General features: G+C 42.4%; 1 protein-coding gene across 8 annotated transcripts in view; it reads right to left on the bottom strand.

Moving 5' to 3' along the window:
- Positions 1-24,564, bottom strand: part of PIK3CG (phosphatidylinositol-4,5-bisphosphate 3-kinase catalytic subunit gamma) — a 34,310-nt gene extending 9,746 nt beyond the window's left edge. For 2 of the 8 annotated variants that reach the window (XM_070617136.1, XM_008530495.2), the window contains exons 1-10: positions 24,343-24,483; positions 20,216-22,222; positions 17,157-17,222; positions 16,819-17,044; positions 15,020-15,123; positions 11,360-11,506; positions 9,961-10,051; positions 9,026-9,156; positions 7,925-8,036; positions 6,195-6,352 (exon numbers count right to left, since the gene is read on the bottom strand). In XM_070617136.1, coding sequence (XP_070473237.1) covers positions 6,195-6,352; positions 7,925-8,036; positions 9,026-9,156; positions 9,961-10,051; positions 11,360-11,506; positions 15,020-15,123; positions 16,819-17,044; positions 17,157-17,222; positions 20,216-22,210 — 3,030 coding nt within the window. In that variant the 5' untranslated portion in view covers positions 22,211-22,222; positions 24,343-24,483. Of the gene's footprint in view, positions 1-6,194; positions 6,353-7,924; positions 8,037-9,025; positions 9,298-9,960; positions 10,052-11,359; positions 11,507-15,019; positions 15,124-16,818; positions 17,045-17,156; positions 17,223-20,215; positions 22,223-23,979 lie in introns of all 8 variants that reach the window. The other 6 variants (XR_011539400.1, XR_011539401.1, XR_011539402.1 and 3 more) reach the window with 5 other exon arrangements.
- Between the last annotated feature and the right edge of the window lie 378 nt (positions 24,565-24,942).

Below are 24,942 nucleotides of genomic sequence, written 5' to 3'. Positions count from 1 at the left end.
TAACATGGTGAATAATGTCCTCGATAATATTCTTACGGTAGACAAAACAGTTCTCTAAAAGAAACTAAATATGAGAGAATGATGCCAGTTGGAAGGTTATTCTTGTTAACTGTTTAAAAGTAAAGGGGTCTGATATCTTAGGCACTGAGTCACACAGCATGCCGGTGGATTAACACACAAATACAACCCAAGACCATCTTTCCAGTCTTGTATTCATCTCTTTTCCAGAAATGAGAAAAAATTCAGCAAGCTCATTGAGTCCTAACAATTCTATAACCCCACACAAGTCCGCATCTGGGGGAGACATCACACCAACACATCAAACTCCCACAAATGGCAGAGGCTGGACCCTTCCAATGGAGAGAGAGTGAAGGACGGGAGTCTTCAGACTTGGATGGAGGAGGCTGAGCTTGGCCTCGCTAGCAGTCCAGGGTGTAAATCCCAGGAGGGACTCTTTTATCATCTCAGCATATTATGGGCAATTTGACAGGTAAACTCATCTCCCTGTTGACCTAAAATAGGCCTTTAATACAGCAATTTGCGATTCATCGATTGAGCTCCAAATGACTTCTTTGCTTTGCTCTCTACCGCCCGAATCCAGCTTGGGCACTGTTTCAAATTTCCTTTGTGGACTCAAATTACGCTACACACTCCCATGTCTGCCTATGTTCCATCCATACTGGACAACTGCACTTTTTCTTCCCATATATTGATACTAAACCCTAACTTCATACCCTTGCACATGTGATTCTTTCTGCCTGGATGTTTTTTCCCTTCTCTATATCTGCCTGGTGAAATGAAATTGAACTCAGCCCTTAAGGCCCTGATAAAAGCACTTCTTTCGCTCCACAGCCCTTGTCTGTTCCCCAGGGCGGCATTACTTGCTCCCTCTGCGAACCACGGTTGAGCATCTTGGTAGGAAGCTGTGTGTGTATATCTTCTGCTGAGCGCTGGGGCTGGGGCTCTGCACTGTGTCACCCGGGCCCAGCACAGCATCTGGCACACTGTGGATACTCTGCAAATACGTGATAAATGAATGCCCAATGTGCAGAAGCCAAGTTCAATGTTGGGCAAGATTTATTGCTTTAAAATCAGGATGGATTGGAGAACGATCATATTTGTACAGACGTCTTGCCTTGTCAAGAGCAGAACTTGAGGCTTCTCTGTGTCGGGCCCAGTGCCTGAAATGCAGTGTGGGTTTAACAGGTGTGTGGAGGCACAGTGCTGTCTTGGATATGGAAGAACAGGGCCTGGGGACTACAGTAGGATGGAGCAGGAGGCTGAGAAAGCCCAGCCTGGCAGGTCACAGGTATAGACAGTTCTAGGTGTAGACAGGTGCAAGGGTTGCCACGCAGGAAGGGGAGTCAGAGAAGCGGGAATAGTGAGGCAGCCTCAGTCTACAGGAGAGTGTTAGATGGCAAGGTCTCTGTGGTCCCCATGTCCCTGTGGCCCGGTTTGGGGACAGTACTTGAGTCTCCAGGAGGCAAATGGCAGGAGGGAGCAGGTCCCAGTCCCAGAAGCAGGTTACCAAGCAGGGCGCTGGGGGAGGAACTGAGGCAGAAGCAGTTAATATAACCTGGGGTTGAGATGAGAACTAGATGGCAGCAGAGATGGACTTTGAATAAAGGTTCCTAAAAACCCTAGTGAGGACTCTGCACAGAGACTGGGCGTGGGGCTGAGCCCGCAGGTCGAGGGGCCTGGGTACACCCTGGCATGGGGACAACACTGCCAGAAGTGGAAAGCAGGCAGGGCCGGGGAAAACTTGCCTCCCAGATTAAAATAACACAGTGACGGGGTGCAGACTTGTCTCCTGTAAAACACTTCTGAAGAGTGACATCTAGGGGCAGTGCCTTTTGAGCACGCTCAGGCAACTGCCTGCCTTGCGCAGAGGTGCTTGTGAAGACGTCATCTGGCTCCCCTGATTGCTTCAGCTTTACCTGACATGCATTTACTTAGTGCCTACTGTGTGCAAAGAACATCTTCAAACTGCCTGTTTATACAAGGCCGAGTTGTTCGTGCTCCTTGAAAACTGGCCTCCTTGAAACTGCCAATCTGTGCCTGAGTTACTACTTCATAAACTGATAGAACATCCTGTATTATGGAGAAGGAAGAAACCCGAGGGGTCATCTCATCTCATCCCACTCCTGCCGCACGCAGGAACTGCCCCTCCATCGTTCGCTCCTTCCCTCAGCCAGCCCCAACTGGGTGCTTACTATGTCTCAGCCCCTACGTGAGGGATTCAGGCGAGACGTGGCCCGGCTGCATGAGCTTACTCTAGAAAGGGAGAGACAGAGAGCAGACTAGTACAAATAACGAGATGCTGTAAAAGCAACAGGCAGGGGCTGTGGCAAAGAATAACACGAGAGGCCTCATTTAGAGGACGGCTCTGAGGAGTGACGTTTAAGCCGAGACCTGAAGGGCAGCGGAGATGCAGAGGAAGGTCACCGTGACCTGAGAGAGGGAATGCAGGGAGAGTGCCAGGGGGGCCAGGTTGGCGGCCAGGGGCTCCACGGCCCAGGGCCTGGGAGGGCAAGCTTAGGTATTGAGATTTTCTTCAAAGTGAGATGAGGAACCACTGAATGGTTTAGAGTAAGGCAGTAACATTGACTCTATTTCTTAACTTCAGTTTTTAACCAAATTCTGATCAATTTACAACCTTCTAAAAGACCAGATATCTAATATAATGAAGGAAAAACAGTAAAATGTTGACAGTGCTATTTTTAGAAGGTGAGATAATGTTTTTTTTTTAATATCCTCCTGATATTTTCAATATTTTGCTGGCTTTCGTGTTTTTAAAGGATTTACTACTGTTAAAATTAGGGGGAAAAATCCCATGTTCTTATTTAAAAATAAACAGGAAGCCAAATTTCATTTGCCAGTGATATAAATGTGTTTGTATGTCGTATATGTTCTATAATTGTTCAGTGAAATTTGAAACAAAGTGGTTCTAGAATAAATTTCCAGTGGGTAAAACATCGTTTTCTTTTTTATCTCTTCGGTAACGGAGAGATTTTTCTAAGGAGAATTTATTTATCAAAACCGTCATCATTGAAACATATCTGTTTAGTGCCCTGTGTGTAGCATGCTGCTCCAGAGGCTAACAGATATTTCTGGGTCAAATAATAGGCCTTGTTTTTTTGTCTTTTTGGCTGATTACAGCTTATTCCTGAACTCTCTCCCTATTCGAGAAATAATGTCTGAATATGGTCCTAGACTACACTGTTTACATGGGAAGGAGAGAGATATGGCATAAAGCAGAGCCCTCCTCTTTCAGTTCCCCTGACTTCCATCCTCTGGCCACTAGCTAGGTATATTTTTAAGTCTTTGCGTAGAAGGCTCCCCTCACCCTTCAAAAAAGTGGGTTAACTTTTCTCTGCCCTTCCTAACAGGTTATTCAAATGTGCTGCATGCATTAATTAACTTTATCTACTCAAAATTAACGATTCACTGGAAATGAGGACACCTTTAATTCAGAATGTAAATATATACAACATTTCCCAGTTACCTAAAAATGGCAGCTTTATTATACAAGATCCTGAGATGCTATTTCGAGAGTTTAGAGATGTGTTCCCTGAGCTTGAAGGACTTCATCTCAAAAAGGGAACATAAAACTAAGAAACAGAAGAGCTTCTGGAAGGCTTAGGAGTATGCAAAAAAAAAATTGTCACATGATGAGTCAAATGATGAAAAACCTTGCTGCTCTTGTTTGTCAAGCTGGAAACTTTAGAAATTCTGCATGTGTATGATTGTGTACGTCTATGTATGTGTGTTCCGCTCTTTTCCTGCTGTGAGTGAGGAGAGGGAGGCACACCTGGGGGTGGGCAGAGCTGGGACCCCACCTGCTCTTTCACCAGAACACTGCTGCCCTGTCATGTTTTGTACACTGCAGTTCTGCTTAAGACCTCATTTCAGAGGGGGCTTCTCAACGAAAAGTTTTCAAAGGTTGAGGACCTGCTGGGATGTACAAGAGAGGCTCCCGTCTGTGGAGTTTCTGCTCTGGTCCAGGCCCTGGGCTCAGCATTCAACATATTTCATTTAAATAATCCCTCAAAAAGCCACATGAGGTAGGTCTTAGTATTTCCACTTTACAGATGATGAAACCGAGATTCTGCCAGGACAAGTGATTTACATCATGTGCACAGCTCTTAAGGTGCAGGGCCAGAATTCAAGCTCACGTTTGTCTGCTCCAAAGTCCATCCTTTCAGCCCCAAGGCCATGCTGGATCATCTGCATTTAAGGCTCAAAATGCATATATCCACAGGCCCTTAAATAGTACCCCAATACTCCAAAACACTGATAGATATCCGTACCAGTACAATAAAATTTACAAAGGTGTGTTCTTAGTGGTGCACAATGCCTAGACATTGCTTTAGTGAAAGAGGTTTTAAAGACTTAAGAAACAAGCCTTGGTCACAAAACATGGAGAAATGCTCCCAGACTGGGAGGATAGACCGTGCAAAGCTCTGTGCGAAAATTTGTTGCTTTGGGTGGAAGCTGCCTGGAGGGGGAGGCGGCCTCTTCTGGGCCTCCCCATACCCTAACTCTTTTAATTAAGGAATATTTCGAAACTTAAAACAACAAAGAAGACAAAAGAGGAAGTACGGCTAGGATTTTAAGGGTGACATGGCATTAGAGGGTCTGTGGGAATGTTGTCAGCAACAGGACAGATGGGCAGACATTCTGGGGAAAACCACTGGCAAAAAGGAAGAGAAGATACACACAGAAATGAAGAGAGACTGTTAGCGAGGTCAAATTCCTGCATCTGTCTGACTCTGTAAACAGCACTGCTGCCACTGTGTTTGTTCAAAGCTACTCGCAAGAACCCCACCTCCAGGAGAGGACAATGGAGCATTTCCCCCCCTTTAAATGGTAAAATTCTTCCAGGTTTTCTTTCTTTTTTTTTTTTTTTGTGGAACCATTCTTCTCTTCCAGGAAGTTGTCAAAATATGAGATTCTTAACTTTAAAGAAAAACAGGACTGAAATATGTCAAATCCCTGGAAATAGTCTGAAACCCAGTTAGTTTACACAGAAAAACACACACGAAAAATCCTCAGACCATCTGGCCACAGAGATCTCAGTTTCTCTGACAACACTCCTGGAACCGCGGGGGCGGGCGCAAGTCCTGTAATCACCAAATCGAAAACTAGCCAGGAGAACAAAGAGGAACAGCAGCTTTCAAAACCACACACCCGAGTTCCTGTTCCACTGAGCTTTAAGGCCCGTGTCATCTCGCATGGATAACGTGGGAGTCTAGGAAAGACTCAGGAAAAAGACTCCTTCCCAAAATGCTGAGTATGAATTGAACCACGTTGAAGAGGCCTGAGGGAGGGGCTCTTGAAGGGAAGCCAGGGCAAACGTACAGCAAAAGGAACCACTCTCGGCCTCTGTTGGTCTGTTTTGTGTTCATAAGGCCATAAAATAGGTATATGATAGTAGTTACAACTTTTCTGAGTTATGTTCCTTCCCAGGTATTAAATTTGCAAGTGTGTAAATTTTACTCCTTGGGTATTTGAAATTTGATAGTCAAAGTGGATGTGGACCAGGAAGGAATGAAAAAGAAGGGAGAATGTGAACACTCCCAGGGAGGGGGGTCGGCCCACAGCGGAGCTTGCTTACAGGTAAGCAGGACAAGCTGGAGCTCTCTGTGGAGCCTGTAGTCAAGCTGACAAGATTCCAAATGAGAGAAGGGACTATCCCTGACAAAAATGAGAGAAGCAGACAGTGGTGCAGCAAGAATTCCCTGTGTTGGTAACTTGATAAATCCACGCTTGTAGCAAAAGTCAAGAGAAGCTCACTATCATTTGAGAGTCCAGAAAAATACACGTAAAACTTGGATCTTCCAGGCGATGTCTTGAACAGATAAATATTCAAAAGCTAAGAGCTGCTTGCCAGGCAGTCTTCCCCTCAGCCCTCTCTTCAGTACCAGCATCCTTCTGGTGTTCTATATTAGCCATCCCACCAATTACAGAATACTTGTACTTGCTATTTGGTTTCAGGTGGGAGGATTACTGAGAAGCATCATTGCACTCGGGGAAGGAACGGAGAAGATGGGGAGGAGGTTGGGGTGGTCACACCAGAAGGGAGTGGGCAGAGGCGATAGGAGCCTCAAAGTGGAGCAAGAAAGAGGTGAGGGCTGCTTCAGGCACCAGCGGCTTGGTGTTGGCAGTAGGCAGTCAAGAGGGAGGCCAGTTACCTGAAATTTCTGGAAGTGGAGGCTTGTCTTCTTTCCAGAAGTTCCCATCACAAACAGGAAGTCTGGGGTTAGCACAAACGGCACTCTTTCTTTATTAATGCCCAGGAAACTTTTGTAATTCCCAAGAATGTGCCCAAAGTCAATATGAAATAGATTTCCTGAAGAGAAGAAAATGACTGACATCATTATACTGGCATAAGCGCTTGTAACCACACTCTGGTTTATTTCTTGAAATATTTTTTTAAGTTGCCTGAAAATGTGCTATCTTGGGTAAGAGAGCTATTTTTACACTGTTTTATCAGCCTGTGATATTTTCGTCTTAGCAGGTGTGTGTCGTAGTAGCCACAAAGCACTCTTTGAACCAAGAGTGTTGTTGATATTCTTCCGGTGTTCTTTAAATGACAGCTGGATGCCATTAAAAAATCCTCATCTCAGAATTATTCTTAGAAATATAAATCAAAACTCTCTGGCTAATAGGTCGTCATTATGCTCAAGACTCTCTTCTCCCTTTATGTAACTCAGGATAGACTGCATTTCACCCCTTCCTGAGGGAGAAGCATTCACCTTGTCCTTTTGAGTAGCATGACAGAAATAAACCATTTTGAGGCTCCTTTGGGTCAATTTCTACTACCGTCACCATCACCACCAGTTACCGTCATCTCTTCTCATTCAAATAGCCCTTTATCACATGTATGGTCCATAAATGTGTCATCCCTTTTGATTCTCACAGAGAGTAAGGGATTTACCCCAATATGGTGCTTTTCTAGACTCTACTCTTAAATTGGTCCAAACTTCTTAGAGAACAGTTTCCTGGCATGGTGGCCAACACTGACCACTGTCAGAGTGGCCATTGAACCAGTAAGGAGGGGTAGATTATAAAGGCACAGCATTTTGGATTTAAGGATATCTGTGAGTTCCTTTTATTGCTTCTCTGCACATCTGACACTAACTTGCCCACCTTCACTAACTTCTGGGATATGATTCTATTCTAGCTTTCTAGCTACTCTCTGACTTTTCCGTCTTTCTTTCTTCCTTCCTTCCTTCCTTCCTTTCTCCCTTCCTCCCTCCCTCCCTCTCTCTCTCTTTCTTTCTTTTTTATTTTTTGAGGAAGATTAGCCCTGAGCTAACATCTGCTGCCAATCCTCCTCTTTTTGCTGAGGAAGACTGGCCCTGAGCTAACATCTGTGCCCATCTTCCTCTACTTTATATGTGGGATGCCTGCCACAGCATGGCTTGACAAATAGTGCGTAGGCCCGCACCTGGGATCTGAACCAGTGAAGCCCAGGACGCCCAAGTGGAATGTGCGAACTTAACTGCTAAGCCACTGGGCCAGCCCCTGACTTTTCTTTCTTAAGTCTCATTTCCTGCATCTTTTTCTGTTACTTACTCCTGGGTCCACTCTAGGGTGATAACAGCATCTATGTCCCTACACGATAATGACTTCTAGATATGTGCTCCAACGTTGAACTCCACTTAAAAATTACTCTGTGCTGGGGGTGGGGGGTGGGGGGTGGGGCAAGGGGAAGGGAGAGTCAGTGTCCAATGGGTCCAGAGTCTCAGCTGGGGACGATGAAAAGGTTCTGGAGGCGGATGGTGGTGATGGTCGCACAACAAGTGAATATACTTAATGCCACTAACCTATACGCTTAAAACTTGCTAAAATGATAAATTTTATGTTATGTATATTTTACCACAATCAAGAAAAGGTACTCTACAAATAATAAACTCACCCGTCTCTGTGATCATAATATTATCATTGTGCCTGTCGCCTATTCCGAGAACAAAGGTTGCCACACAGTAGCCAGCACAGGAATAAACAAATCTCTCCACTGCTGCCTGAAACTAATTAAAACGCATCTGAACATTAGTTGTGTTCTAATTACAAAGAGCAGCGTCAATTTATTGCAAAAGACTTCCAAGAAGATACTATTCTGGGAACCATTTTCAGAGGGCAAGTTAGTTGCGCCTGATTTCATTGATGTTAGACCTATTAAGTGCCAACTTTCTCATCACTACTTATATATATTCTATATTTTAGGTGAGGATTCGATGAATCACGATAGCACGGGGAGGAAACAAGAGTCAAAGGGCAACAGTAACTTAATCAAAGGGCTCACTTCCTCTCCGTGCATCACTTGGCCAACAACCATTCAGAACCCATAATAATTTTGCCTTCCTTGGTGAACGTGTGTTTTGTTTGTGACCACTTACAGTATGCATGGGTTCACAAATCCACATGTATAACAGACTAATAAACGCTACTAATTATATTTCCTCCCCAAAAGGCTGTTAATCGTGCAAATGAGAAGTGCTAATCCTGAGCAGCAGAACTTTAAACAGTCAGCTTGTGAAGGATTCAGCATGTGTTCTTCAGAGGAACGGTGGAACCGACATTTTCAGCATCTGTAATTTACCATTTAGGTTAGAGTGCGGTGGCAAATTCTAAATTACTTTAGAGGGGATGTGGTGTTTCCTAGGTAGGAAAGACTTTACACATGGTAAGTAAATTTTTCTGCCGAACGACAAAAATAGATGGTCATAAAAAGTGCTAACGAATTACTTCACAGAATCAAATTTTATGCAAAGCTCGCTTGATAATCAAAGCAGCAGCAAATGCTCATGGTGTTCGGAACTGAGCGCCTCTGTTTTATACAGAAGTGCTATGTCACCACAGAAAGTACTCAAAGTCCCCACAACCTGATGAATAAAGGACTTCACCAACACGTCGCAAGGCATGATGTTGGTAGATCATTCGAAAAGGTGAAACTGCTATTACTATATAAATGATAACTTGTCAGGAGCCTTCGGAGTAGGGGAAAGCTGGAGCTCACCTTTTCTTCAAGAGGGCATCTCTCTTTGAGCCAGTGACTCAGGACTTCATCCTTAAATGCTCCCGTGTTGCCCACTGTGCTTTGCTGAATTTTGGCAATTGTTGTGGCATCTTTTACAATCTCGATCATTCCTACGGGAGGATGCACAGAGTTTGATGTACACTGGGGCCTCGTGCCTGATCCAGAGGAGGAATGGCTATGTCTTTGTTGAGTGGAGGGCAGAGGGCTTTTTCAACCAGAGGGCTATTTTCTGGGTTCGTGCTGTTGGTTTTCTTAGGAGGAAGAGAAAGAAAAGGAGGAGGATATGGAAGTTGTGGGGGACACCCTTTCAATATCCCTGAATGAAGAGGAAAGGGTGGGTTTTGAAAGGTCCTAAGTAAATGCATTTCTGTGCTGAGAACTTCCTTTCTCACTCGGCAACCTGTGCTTTTCCTTTTTTAAATTACAGGGTCAAATGTAAATGGTTTTGTACAGCTCTGAAATCAGAAACTTGAAATAAAAAGGTTTGACTGAAACTGAAATGTTCAATGTCTGTAAAAGTTCCCAAGAGCAGAGTATGTAATAGCTTTGATAATTCGGGGATATTAAAATAAGTGACAGATCTTTCCGTCTATTTTTAAATGTTATTTGTGAGAGAGAAGTTTCCTGTGCAACGAAACGAGTTAAAGTTTAGAGGTGGAGAAGTCAAGAGCAGGGAACAAGTGCTTACTAAAATCGTTTCCATGTATAGTCACAAGGATTTGAATCATGCCTTCACGGATTTTCAACATATCCACATTAAATTTAGAGTCATATTCACCAGCCTTGCAACATCTTCTTCCTTTTCATATGCATGATGATTGTAACTTTTGAGTTATTAAATGACTACACTGAAGGGATTATGACCCTTTAAAACTAGCCGAGTGGTATATTCATCTCCCGAGGTAACCACATACCAATTTTGTCCCCAGTCGAAATGCAACCATATGGCAGGAGGCACAGATCCAAGGATTCAGTCTCCCAGATAGACTCCATGATCCTTAGAATCTGGGCATCAAAACACAAAAACGTTTCCATTATAAATATATGTTTTTCTTCTCCTTTAAAAAAACAACAATCTTATCTGGTAACACAAAGTATACAAGTAAACATAAAATTTATCAGTAATGGTTGTACTTTCATTTATCAACTTAGTACTTTAAAGTTTCCTTTTCTTAGGAGCCTGTTAATTTTGGTCCCTGGGATGTTGGGGAGGAGGATAAACGGATTTCTTCCGGGGTAGGTTTTAGATAGGATTCATCTATCCCAACGTTCCACTCTGGTTATGTGAACGACAAAACAAAGTACATAACGGGCAAGCGCAAACTGTCCCTCAAAATGAGAGGACGAATAGAGTGATGTGCTGTGTTTTTGAAGTGCCCATCTTCGAATAAGTCAAAAGATTGTACAGATTTATTGGAAATTTAATAAACTTTCAAAAGTTTGGAAAGATTTCTTTTTATTTTTTTAAAGTACTTCCAGGACAACACATATGCCATTCTTGAAAAGAGAGCAAAGGGTATTATTGTTTCCATATTAGAAATAAGTAAAAACAGAAACCGAGAGAGAATTGAAAACATGACCAGTTTTTAAATAGGCTACATTTAAATCAATGTGGTTTGCCTATTTTAAATAAATCACACTAAATATTAGAAATTATGTTACCTCTACAAGGTTGAACGACTAGATTATGGAGAATATCACTCTACGGATTTGCAAAGCTAAAGTTAAGCCAGAAATGTTAGAAAGTATGAAAATGATTAACATTGCTACCTTCACCATTCACCTTGTGCTCTAGGAATCCATTCACTGTTTTATTTAACTGCATGATTTCTCCACTCGCCTACCTATTCATCTTTTTCTCTTTCCTATCAAATCATTCACTTGAGTTTGTGTATGTGGATGTGTATCGAAGTGAAGTATCTAAGGAGAGCACCTGTGGGCATGTAGCTATGTCTATGAATAAGTGTCAAATGGATGCTAGGAGGTAAATACGTCTATATTCTATATTACCATACTAGGGATGGGGTGTATAAAAAAGAGGTTGGGTGAGGGAAGTATGTCTGGCTATTTGGGAATGTTGGATTTGCATCTTCTCAGGAATGGACAGAACGGTGATGCTCACTAGATTGCAAATCTAATGGTCCACAGCCAGATTCCCCCAGTGAGAACTCTCTATTATGTAAACTTTGGTCACTCACTGTTCATCATACAAAATAGACGAATGGGAATAGAGTCAGTAGAAGGCATTTTTTAGATCCAATACAGAATTCTTTTTTCAGATAATTGAAAACAAATTTCTTAACAGTAGCGTACCTGTAAAATAAGCATGTCTTGGCGCAGATCGTCTCCATGTTTAAAGATAATTCCAATGGTTTCATTTGAGAGAGCTGTAGGGTCGGCACGTTTAAACTCAAGCCACAGGGGCTTCTTCTTGGAGGCCATCACTTTGCATTTTTCAATCTGGAAGAAAACAGTCACGTGTTTCCTACCCACAGATGAACACATATGGTGGAGACACACATCCTCTTGCAAAGCATCACCATAAACAACCAGGACAAAGTCCTCTAGTTGGAAAATTATTTTCAATGGTTTGGGTAAAGAAAACACAACAAGTCTTCTCGTCAAGTCTAAAAACACTAGCAAGATTAATTTACAGCACTTAAACCAGTGTTTCTCAAAGTCTGTTCCATGGAACCCTGAGTCTGTGAAGGTGCCTGAGAGGTTTGGCAGATCCCATTCTCTGCATGCCCCACTCCCATAGGGGTCTGATGCTCCCATGTCCCCGTTATTACAGAGCAACCTTGCTGTTATTTCTTTATATATTTGGGCTTCCTCTAAGATTTAATTTGAAAAAAAGAGTTGTACTGCTACCACAGTGTCTAAAAACTATTATTGCAGAATCAGATGCAATAGGCCAAATCTAACAAGATGAAATTTAATGGCAATAAATGGAAATCTAGCACTCAGGTACAATGCCTCTCCCTCCAAAAAAAACCCCCATACATCTAAATAGCTTCAAGGTGGAAGAAATGTGGCTTAGCAACCACTCACTTCAAAATAAAAAAATCTTAGGAGTTTTAGCCAAAAGTGAATTCACCATGGATCAAAAATGTGATGTGGTCTTTAAAAGCAAACGCAATTTGAAGCTGTATTAATTCGTCATTATCCCTGCCAATCTCTAAGTGGATAAGGCCAGTGGATAGTGTGTGCTTTTGCTGTCGGGCCAGTTTACTTCTAATTGTATAGAAAATTAAACACGAAGAGACGAACTTCCCCTTCTGTCCAGGGGAAATATCTTTCAAAAATGAAAGTGGAATAAAGAGTTTTTCAGACAAACAAAATTTGAAAGAATTTCTTGCCAGAAGACTTGCACAATAAAAAATATTAAAGACTGAAGGGAAAATGATGCCAGATGGAAATACGGACCTATGCAAAGCAATGAAGAACACCAAAAATGGCAAATGTGTGGATAAATAGAAAAAAAAGTCTAATCTGTTAAATATATTTTTAACTTTTTTTTTCTTTTTTTTTATTAATGTTATGATAGATTACAACCTTGTGAGATTTCAGTTGTACATTTTTGTTAGTCATGTTGTGGGTACACCACTTCCCCCTTTGTGCCCTCCCCCCACCCCCCTTTTTCCCTGGTAACCACCGATCAGATCTCCTTGTCAATATACTAACTTCCACCTATGAGTGGAGTCATATAGAGTTCGTCTTTCTCTGACTGGCTTATTTCGCTTAACGTAATACCCTCGAGGTTGCTGTGAATGGGCGAATTTTGTCTTTTTTATGGCTGAGTAGTATTCCATTGTGTATATATACCATATCTTCTTTATCCAATCTATATTTTTAACTTTTTAAAGCAAAAATAGTAAGCATGTATGGGGTTTATAACATAGGTAGAATTTAAGAGCATGACAAAAATAGTATAAAAGAGGAGAGGAGGTTAATGGAAGTATACTCTTGTAAGATTCTGATGCATATGTGAAGTGGTTTATTATTTGAATGTAAACAAGAGTGTGTGGCATTGATATAAGGATATTTATTTATTTTTTTGAGGAAGATTAGCCCTGAGCTAACATCTGCTGCCAGTCCTCCTCTTTTTGCTGAGGAAGACTGGCCCTGAGCTAACATCCATGCCCATCTTGCTCTACTTTATACATGGGACCTCTACCACAGCATGGCTTGCCAAGCGGTGCCATGTTTGCACCCGGGATCCGAACTGGCGAACCCTGGGCTTCCAAGAAGTGGAACATGCGAACTTAACCGCTGCGCCACTGGGCCGGCCCTTGATATAAGGATAGATATTTAGATCAATGGCGTGGATTAGAGAATCTAGATGTAGACCCACATATATACGGTCAGTTGATATTTGACAAAAGTGCCAAGGTATTTCAACAGGAAAAGGATAGTCTTTTCAACAAATGCTGCTGAAAAAGTTGGATATTCAGATAAAAAATGAAACCTGATCTTTACCTCACACCATACACAAAAATTAACTCAAAATGGGAAAAAGACAAAATGTAAGAGTTAAAACTATACAACTTGTAGAAAAAAATATTTGTCACATTGAATTAGGCAGTATTTCTCAATTTTGGCACTATTGACATTTTGGTCTGGATAATTTTTTGTTATGGGGTGGCAACCCTGTGCATTGTAGGATATTTTGCAGCATTCCTGGCCTTACCCACTAGATTCTGGTAGCATTCTCCCAGTTGTAACAAGCAAACTCTTCTGCATACATTACCAAATGTCCCTTGGTGGATGGGGTATGGGGAGGAGTGCACCTCTGGTTAAGAATCACTGGATTAAGCAACTATTTCTTAAGACACAAAATGCATGAATCATAAAAGAAAAAGTGATAAACTGGACTTAATCAAAATTAAAACCTTCTGCTCTTTGAAATATACTAATAAGAAAATGAAAAGGCAAGCCACAGACTGGGAGAAAATATTCATAAAATATATACTCAATAAAGAATTTGTGTCCAGAATACATAAATAACTCATAAATAAAAATAAGACAACCCGCATTAAAAATGAATGGAAGATGTGAATAGAAATTTCTCAAAAGAAGATTGAAAATAAGCGCTTGAAAAGATGCTCAACTTAATTAGGGACGTGCAAATAAAAACAACAGTGAGATACCACCTCACACCCATTTGAATGGCTACAATTAAAAAGGCTGATGATAAGTTTGGTTAGCATGTGGAATAACTAGAACTCACATACATTGCTGGTGGAAATGGAAAATGGTACAGTCACTTGGGAAAAACCATTTGGCCCTATCTTGCAAAATTAGACACACACCATCTGACCCAACTATCTCACTGTTCAATACTATTCAAAAGGCCAATGGAAAACAAATTGAAGTGTATCCATAAAGGGAATACTACTCCGTCATAAAAAGGAGCAGACTACCGCTACGCACAGCAACATGGAGGAATCTTAAAAGCATTATGTTAAGTAAAATAATCCAGATACAAAAAATCCATACTGTATGATTCTACTTCATGAAATTCTAGAAAAGGTAAAATTACATGATAGAAAGCAGAGCTGTTGTCCAGGATCAGGGACAGACGGAGGAAAGGACTAGCAACAGAGGGGGACGCGAAAGAACTCTGTCCATAACCTTTCTATGGAAATGTTCTATATCTTGATTGTGGTGGTGGTCATAGGGTTCTATAGATTTGTCAAAACTCATTGAACTGTACATTTAAAATGGACAAATTTTGTTGTATGTAAATGATTCCTCAAGAAAGCTGATTTAAAATAAAATGGAGGGGAGATTGCTCAGTGTTGAGGTTTTTACTACCTAGTGGTGAGAGAAGGGCTTGACAGAGCCCAACGAGGGACTTTCCAGCTTCCCTGTCTCGACATAAACATTAGCATTTATCTCCTAGCCCTGTAAAGCATGCAGAGACATTTTCAAGACATAGAGACCACGTGGAGACATGGAGCTCATACTCACCACCAGCGCTCCTGCTTTCAGCCCAGGATCATAGGGAACTCTAAAGCTTTGAGGGAGATTCAAATTCTGCAGGTTTTCAAGCTTTTGCTTAAGTTGTGATATAACTGTAATTGTCAAAAGCACACAAGAGTCATTGTGAGTTCAAGAAACTATCAATATTATTTAGAACATTTCCTGAGACCACAGCTATTCAAAATGTTCTATACATTAGGTCTGGTGTGGAGGAGAAAAGGGGGTGGGGTTCTGTGTTTGAGGAACTAATCATTCGAGGTGGCAGGAGAAGTGAGGCTTACAGTGAGCAATAGAACCATGTACGCATACTCAGCGGGGACAGAGACGTGAATGTATGTGGGAGCCCAAGACCATCAGGTGGAGAGCGACGTTTTAAGGATAACGCTAAGGAATTGATACTGTAGTTTTCTTTCCAATATGTGAAACTTTAAACTGCCATCCGATTTGGGGAACAGACATTTGAAGACCACATTAAATGGAGTTCGGTTAGGATTCTGTAAATTCTTTTCAAAAGTGGAAGTTAAGTTGTGCAGAGACAATGTCACAGCCTCAAAATTCTAAAGGCAAAATATGTAAATTAAAACTTACTCCCTGGATAACAGATAGACTGGAGGCCAGTACAAATGTTTCCCTTTCTTACAGTAAAAATAAAAGTAAGATTATTATCACCATTATTATTTTTAGGAGAGAGCATTATTGGTGCATTGGAAAAGAATCAAAGGGAAAAAAGGGAAATTTAAAATACTCAGAAGTTTAAAATATCGACCGAAGGGCCAACCCCGTGGCCGAGTGATTAAGATCATGGGCTCTGCTTTGGTGACCCGGGTTAGCTGGTTCAGATCCTGGGTGCGGACATGGCACCACTCATCAGGCCATGCTGATGCAGCATCCCACATAGCACAACCAGGGGGACCTACAACTAGAATATACAACTATGTACTGGGGGGCTTTGGGGAGAAGAAGAAGAAGAAGAAGAAAAAAAGATTGGCAACAGATGTTAACTCAGGTGCCAATCTTTAAAAAAAAAAAAATTGACCAAGTATCTTAGTGAGTGTCCATTACGAGCCATAGTGCTGGGTCTAGGTACACAAACATGAAAGTTACTCAAGTCTCAGACAGTTTACTAGACCAGCAAGATGTGTTAATGAGTATAATTTAATGCAGTGTGAACCCAAAGCTAAGGGAATACAGAGAAAGTGTGATTCTCCTAGGACACGGACAGGATTTCCTGGAAGACTATATTGGAAATGGTTTCAGAGAGGAGATGAGATATATATATATTGTAATATAAACTTTTCTGATATATATGTGTATATATACATAGAATATATATATCTATATATGGATATATATACTTAAAAATTTAAAATAGTTTCTCAATAATTCATTACTTTAAAACACTGAAAATTTGAAAATTATATGCATATACTGAAAGATGGGGAGAAAAAGGTAAATATTTGGAAATAACTAATCTTTTTGTGTGTGTGCACAATTGTTCCTAAAAAATACATCTTACATCTGCACAACGCCCTTTAAATTAAAAAAAAAATTAATATGGAGTATTATAAATTCATCATTAGAATATATATACAGTTAAGAAATACTAACTTGCAAAGGGAGAACTTTCAATTTGCTTGCTCCATGGAAACAGAAGATTGAAAAATTTGTTCTTGGCTGCCTTTAGGAAGGTGCAGCAGGCCTTGCAGAGGAAAGAGGAATGAGAGAGACGATGGCATTTGGAGATGAAGGCATTTGGAAAGAGGATCGGGAAAAGGTCACCACTGTACCTTGAGAACTGACGTCATACTTTTCAGCTGAGAGCGATTTAATGTCAATGGTGACTTTCTGTAACACCTCGATGACTTGGACTTGCTGGGTAAAGTCGTGCAGCATGGCCATACCACAGCCTCTCAGGTAGGCCTCCAGGATCACAGCGAACCTCTGCTGGTAGTGCCTGGACTGGGCTATCTCACTTCGCAAGAACCAAAACAAGAAGTGACCAATTCTTTTGTTCTGAGGGCGGGAACAAGAAGGTCGAACTTATGATGACTAATGCTCTAGATCTATGAGCCAATTCTGGATAAGTTTTGAAATGTCATGCTATTATCAAAATGGAAGCACTTACTCTTAAGCCACGCTTCAGCAGAAATCTGACAAGGGCACTGTCATGGTATGGTTCAAACTTCACAGCCTGCAATAAGAACACACAGGCATTTGTAGGACTGCGTTCTAGGTTGGTTAATCAGGAATAGGAAATGGAGAAAAATGGGTGCTCTGCCTTACTGGGTTTTTGTGGCTAGGGTGACAAGAATCTTATCAGTCACTTAAGGACAATCCTTTCTTTGCGAGGACACTTTGGGCCAGAGTGAACCACTTGCTTAAGGACGGGGATTACAAGCCGGAACTCGCCACTCATAGTCACGTGACTTGATAACTTCACAGGTGAAAAAGGAGAGGCTTTTGCTCCCATTAAGGGCTTACTTGATTTATTGGAAGGATAGAAGGAAAAGATGGAGATGGGTATAATGAATATATAAAAGTGGAAGGTAAGAGAGGTTGTTGGAAAGAAAATAGACACAGAGATATAGTACACGTAAGGAGAAAAATATTTGTTATATATGAAGATCCTGAAATCCTATAAGTTGTCTGCTGCTCAAGATGTGTGTGTGGCATCTCACTGGCAAATCACTGAGCTGCCTCACAGCTGCTTACTGCAAAGAAACAGCAGGCCCGGATCAGTCCACACAGAGGGACCACTACTCCCTGCCACCCTGTGGGGTATGCAGAGCTTTCTGTCTGAAAATCTCTTATCTTATATGCTTGCTCAGGTTTAGCAGTGTTTAGCAGTTCTCACTTCACTTGGCTAATATAGAGATATTGACTTTGGTGACAGCTCTGTGACTGAAGAAAAAGAACCAATAAAATGTAGAAAATAATTAAATCCTAGTGGGTACATGAAGATGTGTTATATCATTTTTCTGTACTTTTCTGTAAGTCTGCAATAGTTCATAATTTTAAAAGCAGCAAGCCTAACAAATATTGTTTGATTACTATAGATGCAGATATAAAATTATAGGGTAGATGTCACGTATAAGCATCATGAGAGGCTTAAAATTGAATATCTCAGAGTATTTCCTTTGTAAATAGATACGGTCCATCCTTTTTCCTAAGAAACAGGAGAAATTCCCATCCCACTTTATGTTTTAGGGCCTGGGGGCTTTTTGGTATGATTTCCAGTTGTTACTGTGGTTTTCCAGTTTGGAAATGATCGATCCCGACTTGATAATATTTCGATTATCCCCATACTTTCCATGGGCGTGGTCAAATAGGTGTCGTTGTAGCTGCGGCTAAGATTGCAATTCTGAGAATGTGGCTATTTAGCCACTGGTACTCACTTCAGAAATGTTTTGAGTTTCTAACCCGAACGTGAATCTTTCTGACCTTCTTCATGTTTCACTTCTGTAAAGATAATGCGGATCTCACCTAGCAGACCATTTTAATCAGGAATGAGTCATTTGGCTGTATCTGAAAATGTCTCAAAGAGTTTTACAAATGACTACTCTTCTTCAAATTTATGACCACAAATTCAATGTTCATATTACTTATTGACCTCTTTTATTTAAGTATTTCCAAGAACACTACTCATTTTCCAATTCTGCAAAGTTTACTTGTGAAAATAACAATACAACATAATTCATGGTAGCCTTGGGGACCTGGAACAGATGTCATCCAAACTTGTTTTATGTTCTTTTTGTTATGGACAGCTAGAAAACTGAATGTACTTTGATTATTCTAAAGTCTTCATTAGTGTTATGCCAGGATCTGAACTCGCGGGCAGAGAGAAATATTGGATATATGTGATAGATGAAGATAAAGGACGAATGTAATGTTTCAAGGATCTGCCTAATGCGAAGGTGCAGATTCAGAGCTAAAGTTGGGAGTGTCCAAAAGGCTCAGCAGAAAACTCCAAGGGCTTCCTGTATATTTAGACAGTGAGTAGACAGTTTAGTGTCTAACACTTAGCCTGGCGAATCCTAACAATCTTGGGTCAAACATCACCGACTGAGAACCGTCCCTGGCTTCCTTGGTCTAAATTAAGTGTCCCAGGACCCCTGACTATTTTCTCATAATACCCTGTGGTTTTGCACCAAAGCGTCTGTCACAATTTGTTTTAAATATCTACTCGCATGAGCGCTCATTTAGTGTCGGTCTCTTCCACGCGCCACAAGCTGTATGAGGGCAGAGACAGGCTCTGTTTTGGTCACTGCTCTATCTCCAGCTTCCAGAACAGGGGAAGCCCTCAGCCCATGTCGTTGGATGAATGAATGAACACGTCTGCACTCTAAAATAGCATTTCTATTCCAATTCTTTGACTTCCTCTTCCTTGTCAAGCAGCACAATATAATTTGAGAATGGCTATAGTGAGTAGAACTGTTCCTCCTTTCTTTAACTTCCTAAGAAACCCTTAGGCACATGACGTAGGCTCTGTGGACCCCAGGGGAAGGCATGAGAACAGGAGTGGAAACACAGTACTGGACCTGTCTAAAGAGAGGGGCTTTCAAGGTCCCATCCAGATATGAGACGTTATTCTATGAATTGTGATAGACGCGACCAGAGAGTATGACCTTTTCTGTCTAGGACACATTGTCCTGACACAGGATTCATGCAGGATATTGGGAGGCAGTGAAAAGAACAGGGCTTGGAGTCAGACTTCCTGGGTTCGAATTTCGGTCTTTCAAAGTACGTGACCTTGGGCACATTATTTAGTTTCTCTGTGCCTCAGTTTCCTTATCTACAAAATGCTCCATCATAGTTGTTGGGAGAGGTAAATGTGATAATACAAGAAGAGTATGTAAATCACTTGGACCCCTGGCACAGGGGAGCATTCAACAAGTCGAATCTATCATTAATATAGTAAATGAGAACAAAGCATTCCCATAGGGCCAGTTCTCCTAAAAAGTGAAAATACCAATGTCTTCAAAATGATGTTGGCAGACCCTCAAAAACAATAAAAAAGGAAATGGAACCGTTGGCTACTTTTTGAGGTGGCTTCATCAGACCTACTATGACTAATCATGAGGCTCTGGACAAGGGGCATTTGATTACAACCCAATGGGGTGCCTGTGCACATGCAAAGAAATTCCTCGAGAAGACTGCTCCGTTGGCAACAGCAGCATCCCCTACCTGGACCAGCTGCAGCAGGTAGTGCAGAACGTCATCGTCCTCCAAGCTCTCCAGTTTCTGGACCGCAATGGCTCTTACATTTTCATCTGGAAAGCTGCAGTCCAGGAGTTGCATCGTTAGCCCAACATCCAATGCACTTTGATCCCATACCTCCCTTTTGGCTAACAACTGATAAGTTTTGGCCACAATTTCTTGCTGTCCCCATTTCACTGAGCTAAATAGCTTAGGATATGCTTTTGGATGCTTAAGGCTTTCATATCTGAAATGCCAGAGCAATTCTTTGTCTTCTGCTGTGAGAGGGTTAAGTGGGTCAGTGGCTATGATTGCCTCCAGTTGTTTCCGAAGCTGGTTGGGCATTTCGGCTCGAACCCGGTCCCCTTCGGGATCAGGGGTGGGCCGATGCTTAGGCAAGGCTATTGGGTGACAGTAATTGTCCAGGAGAATGGAGATGGACATGGAGTTCTCCTTGTCCGGGTTGGTTGCAGAGGTGAGCTTGTCAGCGTTGAAGCTCCCTTGATCTTCGCCCTTCCCGGATAACTGCCACATGTGGAGCACGTATTCCCCATGGCGCAGGAGGAACCGGTGGTCTATCAGCAGCAGGTTCACATAATAGAGAAGCTGAACTTTGCCTTTGGACTCAGAACTGGAAGTGTCTGCAGAGGCCTTGCCAGACAGCGCTGGAGCTTTGCCACAGTAGATCTGGAGGTTCAGAAGAGCCCCTTTGGGTAAGTCTTTGATTTTGATGCTGAATTCAAGCCACACGTTCCAGAGCACCTCCTCCGTGAAGGGTTTGGGGCTGGTTCTCCTTTGGCAAAGGACTTGCTGCCCATGCTGGATGTTTGCCTCCACAAACACCGTGAGGTCAGCGTTCCGGGGCAGGACCGGGATATCAATGCCTCTGACTTTAACCCTGAACTTCCGGTCACAGTCCCACAGGGACACGGTGAACACGCTCTCATGGTCCTTCCCGTGGATGGTCAGCTGCTCATGGTAGCCGGTGACTCCCGTGCAGTCATCCACCAGTGGCCACTCTTCTTTCCTCACCTGGTCCAGGGCTGGGTCCGGAGGAGTGTCAAGCACCAGGTGAATCTCCTCCCCATTCTTGAGGCACTGCCTCACCCACTGAAAGTTTTTGATGGGCGTTTCACCCACCAGGTACTCATCCCGGCCACAGACGCGCAGCACAAAGTCCTGTTCGTTTTGGCTTTCCGGGATATCCATCAGAGACTTCTTCTTGGCCATCTTGGTGAAGAAGCTCTGGAGGATGGTGCCTGGGGTATCATCTGCCGAGACCTTGATGGTCTGGCTGGTGGTGCTGCGATGAATGACAATGAAGATGCAGTTGTTGGTAATCTTCTTCAACAGGTACTCCGGCAGGGGCTTGGACGTCACCCAGGGGTGCATGGCGTAGAGCTTGGGGTCACGGCCGGCCACCTCGGCCATGCGCGGGGTGACCAGGCGGCGGCGTGTGAACTCGAGCTCGTCGTCGTGCACGTTGCTGACATCGGTGACGTCATAGCCAATCAGGGCTGTGAGCTGCTGCTGGAAGGCCACCGTGTCCTCCGAGGGCGCGTGCCGTTGCACCACGTGGATCTGGCCTGGGCTCCTGTGCAGCACCTTCCAGTAGCGCAGGCAGTCCAGGGTCTGCACCACCTGGTACTTGTCGTAGATCTCGTACCACTGCCCCTTCTTCTGGTAGAGCAGGAGGAAGTGGTCCGGCCCCAGCCGGTGGTAGAAGTCCGCTGCTCCGCTGGTCTCCAGCGCGCGCAGCCACACCTGCGCCTTCATCTGCTCCACGTTGCCGTGGCCAGCCACGTGCAGCAGCGCCGTTTCGGGGGTCTTGCTGTTGCGCTGGCTCGTGGGCAGCACGAACTCGATGGGGATGAGCTCCATGGAGGACAGGCTGGCCGCGGCGCTGCGCGGCTTCATCCTCCGGCGCCTGCGGCGGTTGTCCTCTCTCAGAACCACGGGCTGTTCATAGTTTTCCAGCTCCATGCCCTACGCGACCTGGGAGCGGAGAAACACAGGCCTTGGTCACAGGGAAGGCACTTGCCCCTTACATTTTTCAGAGGGTGGTGGAAGGACGCGTAGAAGAACGTGCACACGAGGATACAGGGGCTTTGGGGTCCGGGCCCCCGAATCCTGGCCCCGCTACCTGCTATCTGGGTGACTTGACCTAGTGAGTCTCTGAGCCTGGTTCCCAACTGTCAGATGGGGTTAGTAATACCTCAGAGGGTGGAGGTGAGAATTAAATAGGGTAATAAACTTGTTCAATATGGGTGATGGGTATATGGGGGGTTCATTAATCAATCTATTGTTTTGTTTGGACATTTAATTGAAAAAAAGATGTAACACTCATCTAGGACAGTGTGTGACATCCTATAATGGCTCGAAGTGGTAACGGTTGTTCTTAAGCATAAATGCATATACAAGTGAAACAATCCGATGACAGGATCAAGTCCTAGTTTACGAGGTGCACTGGGAGATGCTGAAACACCCCACTTTGAAAACAAGCCTTCGACTTATTTCCTCTTTATTCAGTCTCACACTTCTCTTTGGGACCAAGACACCTTACCCGACCTCACCTCACATTCTCCATTTTCAAACTGTCTGGATCAGGTATCTACTCCCTAGTCAATTTCCTGTCTTTCTTTTTTGTTTTCATTTTTTTCTTTCTGGTTAGGAGAGGTAGTCACTTCATTGATAAAACTCGAAGATACCACAGTGGTGAAACTGCAGTCAAGAACGTTTGCAGATATTTAACATTTTGAATCATAAAATGTGTAAGCATCCTGGCTGTCGTTGCTACATTAGGGCAGTATCAGAAGAGAGTCAGTCACCCGGGGCCATACTCTCCTAATATGAACATTTAGGTAATTTTAATTTGTAGCAATTCCTTCCACCTGCCTCTGTGTTACATAGTGGAGAAGCCACGGGTTGGAAAGAAGGATTTGTGGACTCCAGTGACCTGCTGTTTGGATCTCAACTGATGATTTAATTTCTTTTTTGCTCTAATATTTTCACCTCTATAACCAGAATTCACAAATTTATTCTCATCAAACTTGCCCACTCTTTTCCGCAAATATTTAATAAGTACCTACCCTGCACAAAGCATTTAAGTATAAATGTGACATTCTGCAGTAGAAAACTCTTCAAATAATGACTGAAATGCTAAAAATATTAAAATTGAAATATGAATAAGGTATTTTGATTTTAATATTTAGTATCATTACATTGTAAGATGTATTCTAAATAAGAATCAATATCCAAAAATTCAATGTTTCAGAAAATACCATTTACTCTCTTAAATGACTAATGCTAGTGAAACCCATAACTAGTTATTTCCTTAAGAAATAAAGGAGCATTTGATATATTGCAAAAAGGAGAGTTTGATTAAAAGATAAGAAAGACAAGTTTCCTTAGCTCAAAACTTCTGTTCGAATCTTGGCTCAAACCTGCTTTTAAAGTCAATCTTCCCTCTCTTAAAATATTATGAAGTTATACTTAGTAAATACATGAAACCAACTGTCCCCAAGAACTGTCATTTGCAGCTTAAAACAGACACCATTTCATCTTTTGCTACATTATAGAATAACTAACAAAGAAGAGAACCGTAAGATACATTAATATTGACACTAACTTGAAATAAAAAGGTCCAAATTTAGGCAACATACGAATACATAGCAGTAAGTTCTGCCTCGATGAAACTAAGCAATTGTGCAAGATACAAGATGCAGGAGAAGACAGGCTGACTGAATACTCACTGCTGTCCTTCATGGTTGAGGCTACGAAGCTTTCTCCTTTTACGAGAAGACGTTAGAAGCACTCTTTCGTACAGTAATCGCTAAGGATGCACTTGTAAGAACATGAAGCCTGGCTGGCAAGAGGCCCTCCCTTTTCCTCCCAAACCAAAACAAGAAAGGACTGATACACCTGCAAAGCCGCTGCCGGAACCTCGTGGATATCCACACATAGAGGTCGGACCAGACAATGAAACAGACATTTGGCGGTGGTGTCATCTCAAGAACTGACAAACAGCTCCAGATAAAAATATTCTAGCCGAGAAGGAAGTGTCACTATTCCGAGTCAGAGCGAACAAAGGGCAAAAAAATAGAAGGATGTAATACCTGATAAAGCAGTGCAGGCGATGATGCTGAAGGATCATTTGTTTAATTTTTGAAAACAAAACAAATTCAGACCTACCCAGTGTGCCTCTAAACCCTTCCGCTTTTCTGCGTCTCCCTTCAGATCCAGATGCAGAGGAAGTCTTGCAGTTACCAGGAAGGAAGTTTTAACCAAGTTGATTATACGTGTGATTGCTCATTTTAAAAGTGGCAGAAATGCATTTCCTGTCATAGCACAGAGAGCAAAGCACACGAATGAGCAATGTTTACCATATATATATTTTTTACTTTTGGAACTAATTCTTTAAAAATTGTGAGAGGCTGGAACAGATTAAAATTACATAGATCCAAACAAAAAGTACGCATTCAAGAGACATAAACACATGAAATATTTTTCTAGCTGGTTCTAAGTAGAAGAAAAAATGGCCACCATATTAGAGAAACAATGTGGTGGGAAGATTTTTTAAGAGCCAGATTAAACCCATGAGTGTCGCAAGCCCATTCGATTAATTTTCCCTCGTGGGAATTCAGATGGACCCTTGTTTCGACACTGTAACTGAGAGAGAGGGAAGAGGAACCTAGTGAGCTAAGCGGCTGAGTTGT

Source organism: Equus przewalskii, chromosome 4 (genome assembly GCF_037783145.1).
Source record: "Equus przewalskii isolate Varuska chromosome 4, EquPr2, whole genome shotgun sequence".
Classification (NCBI taxonomy): Eukaryota; Metazoa; Chordata; class Mammalia; order Perissodactyla; family Equidae; genus Equus; species Equus przewalskii.
The sequence above is the reverse complement of the archived record's forward strand: the minus strand, read 5'-3'. Positions and strand labels throughout refer to the sequence as shown.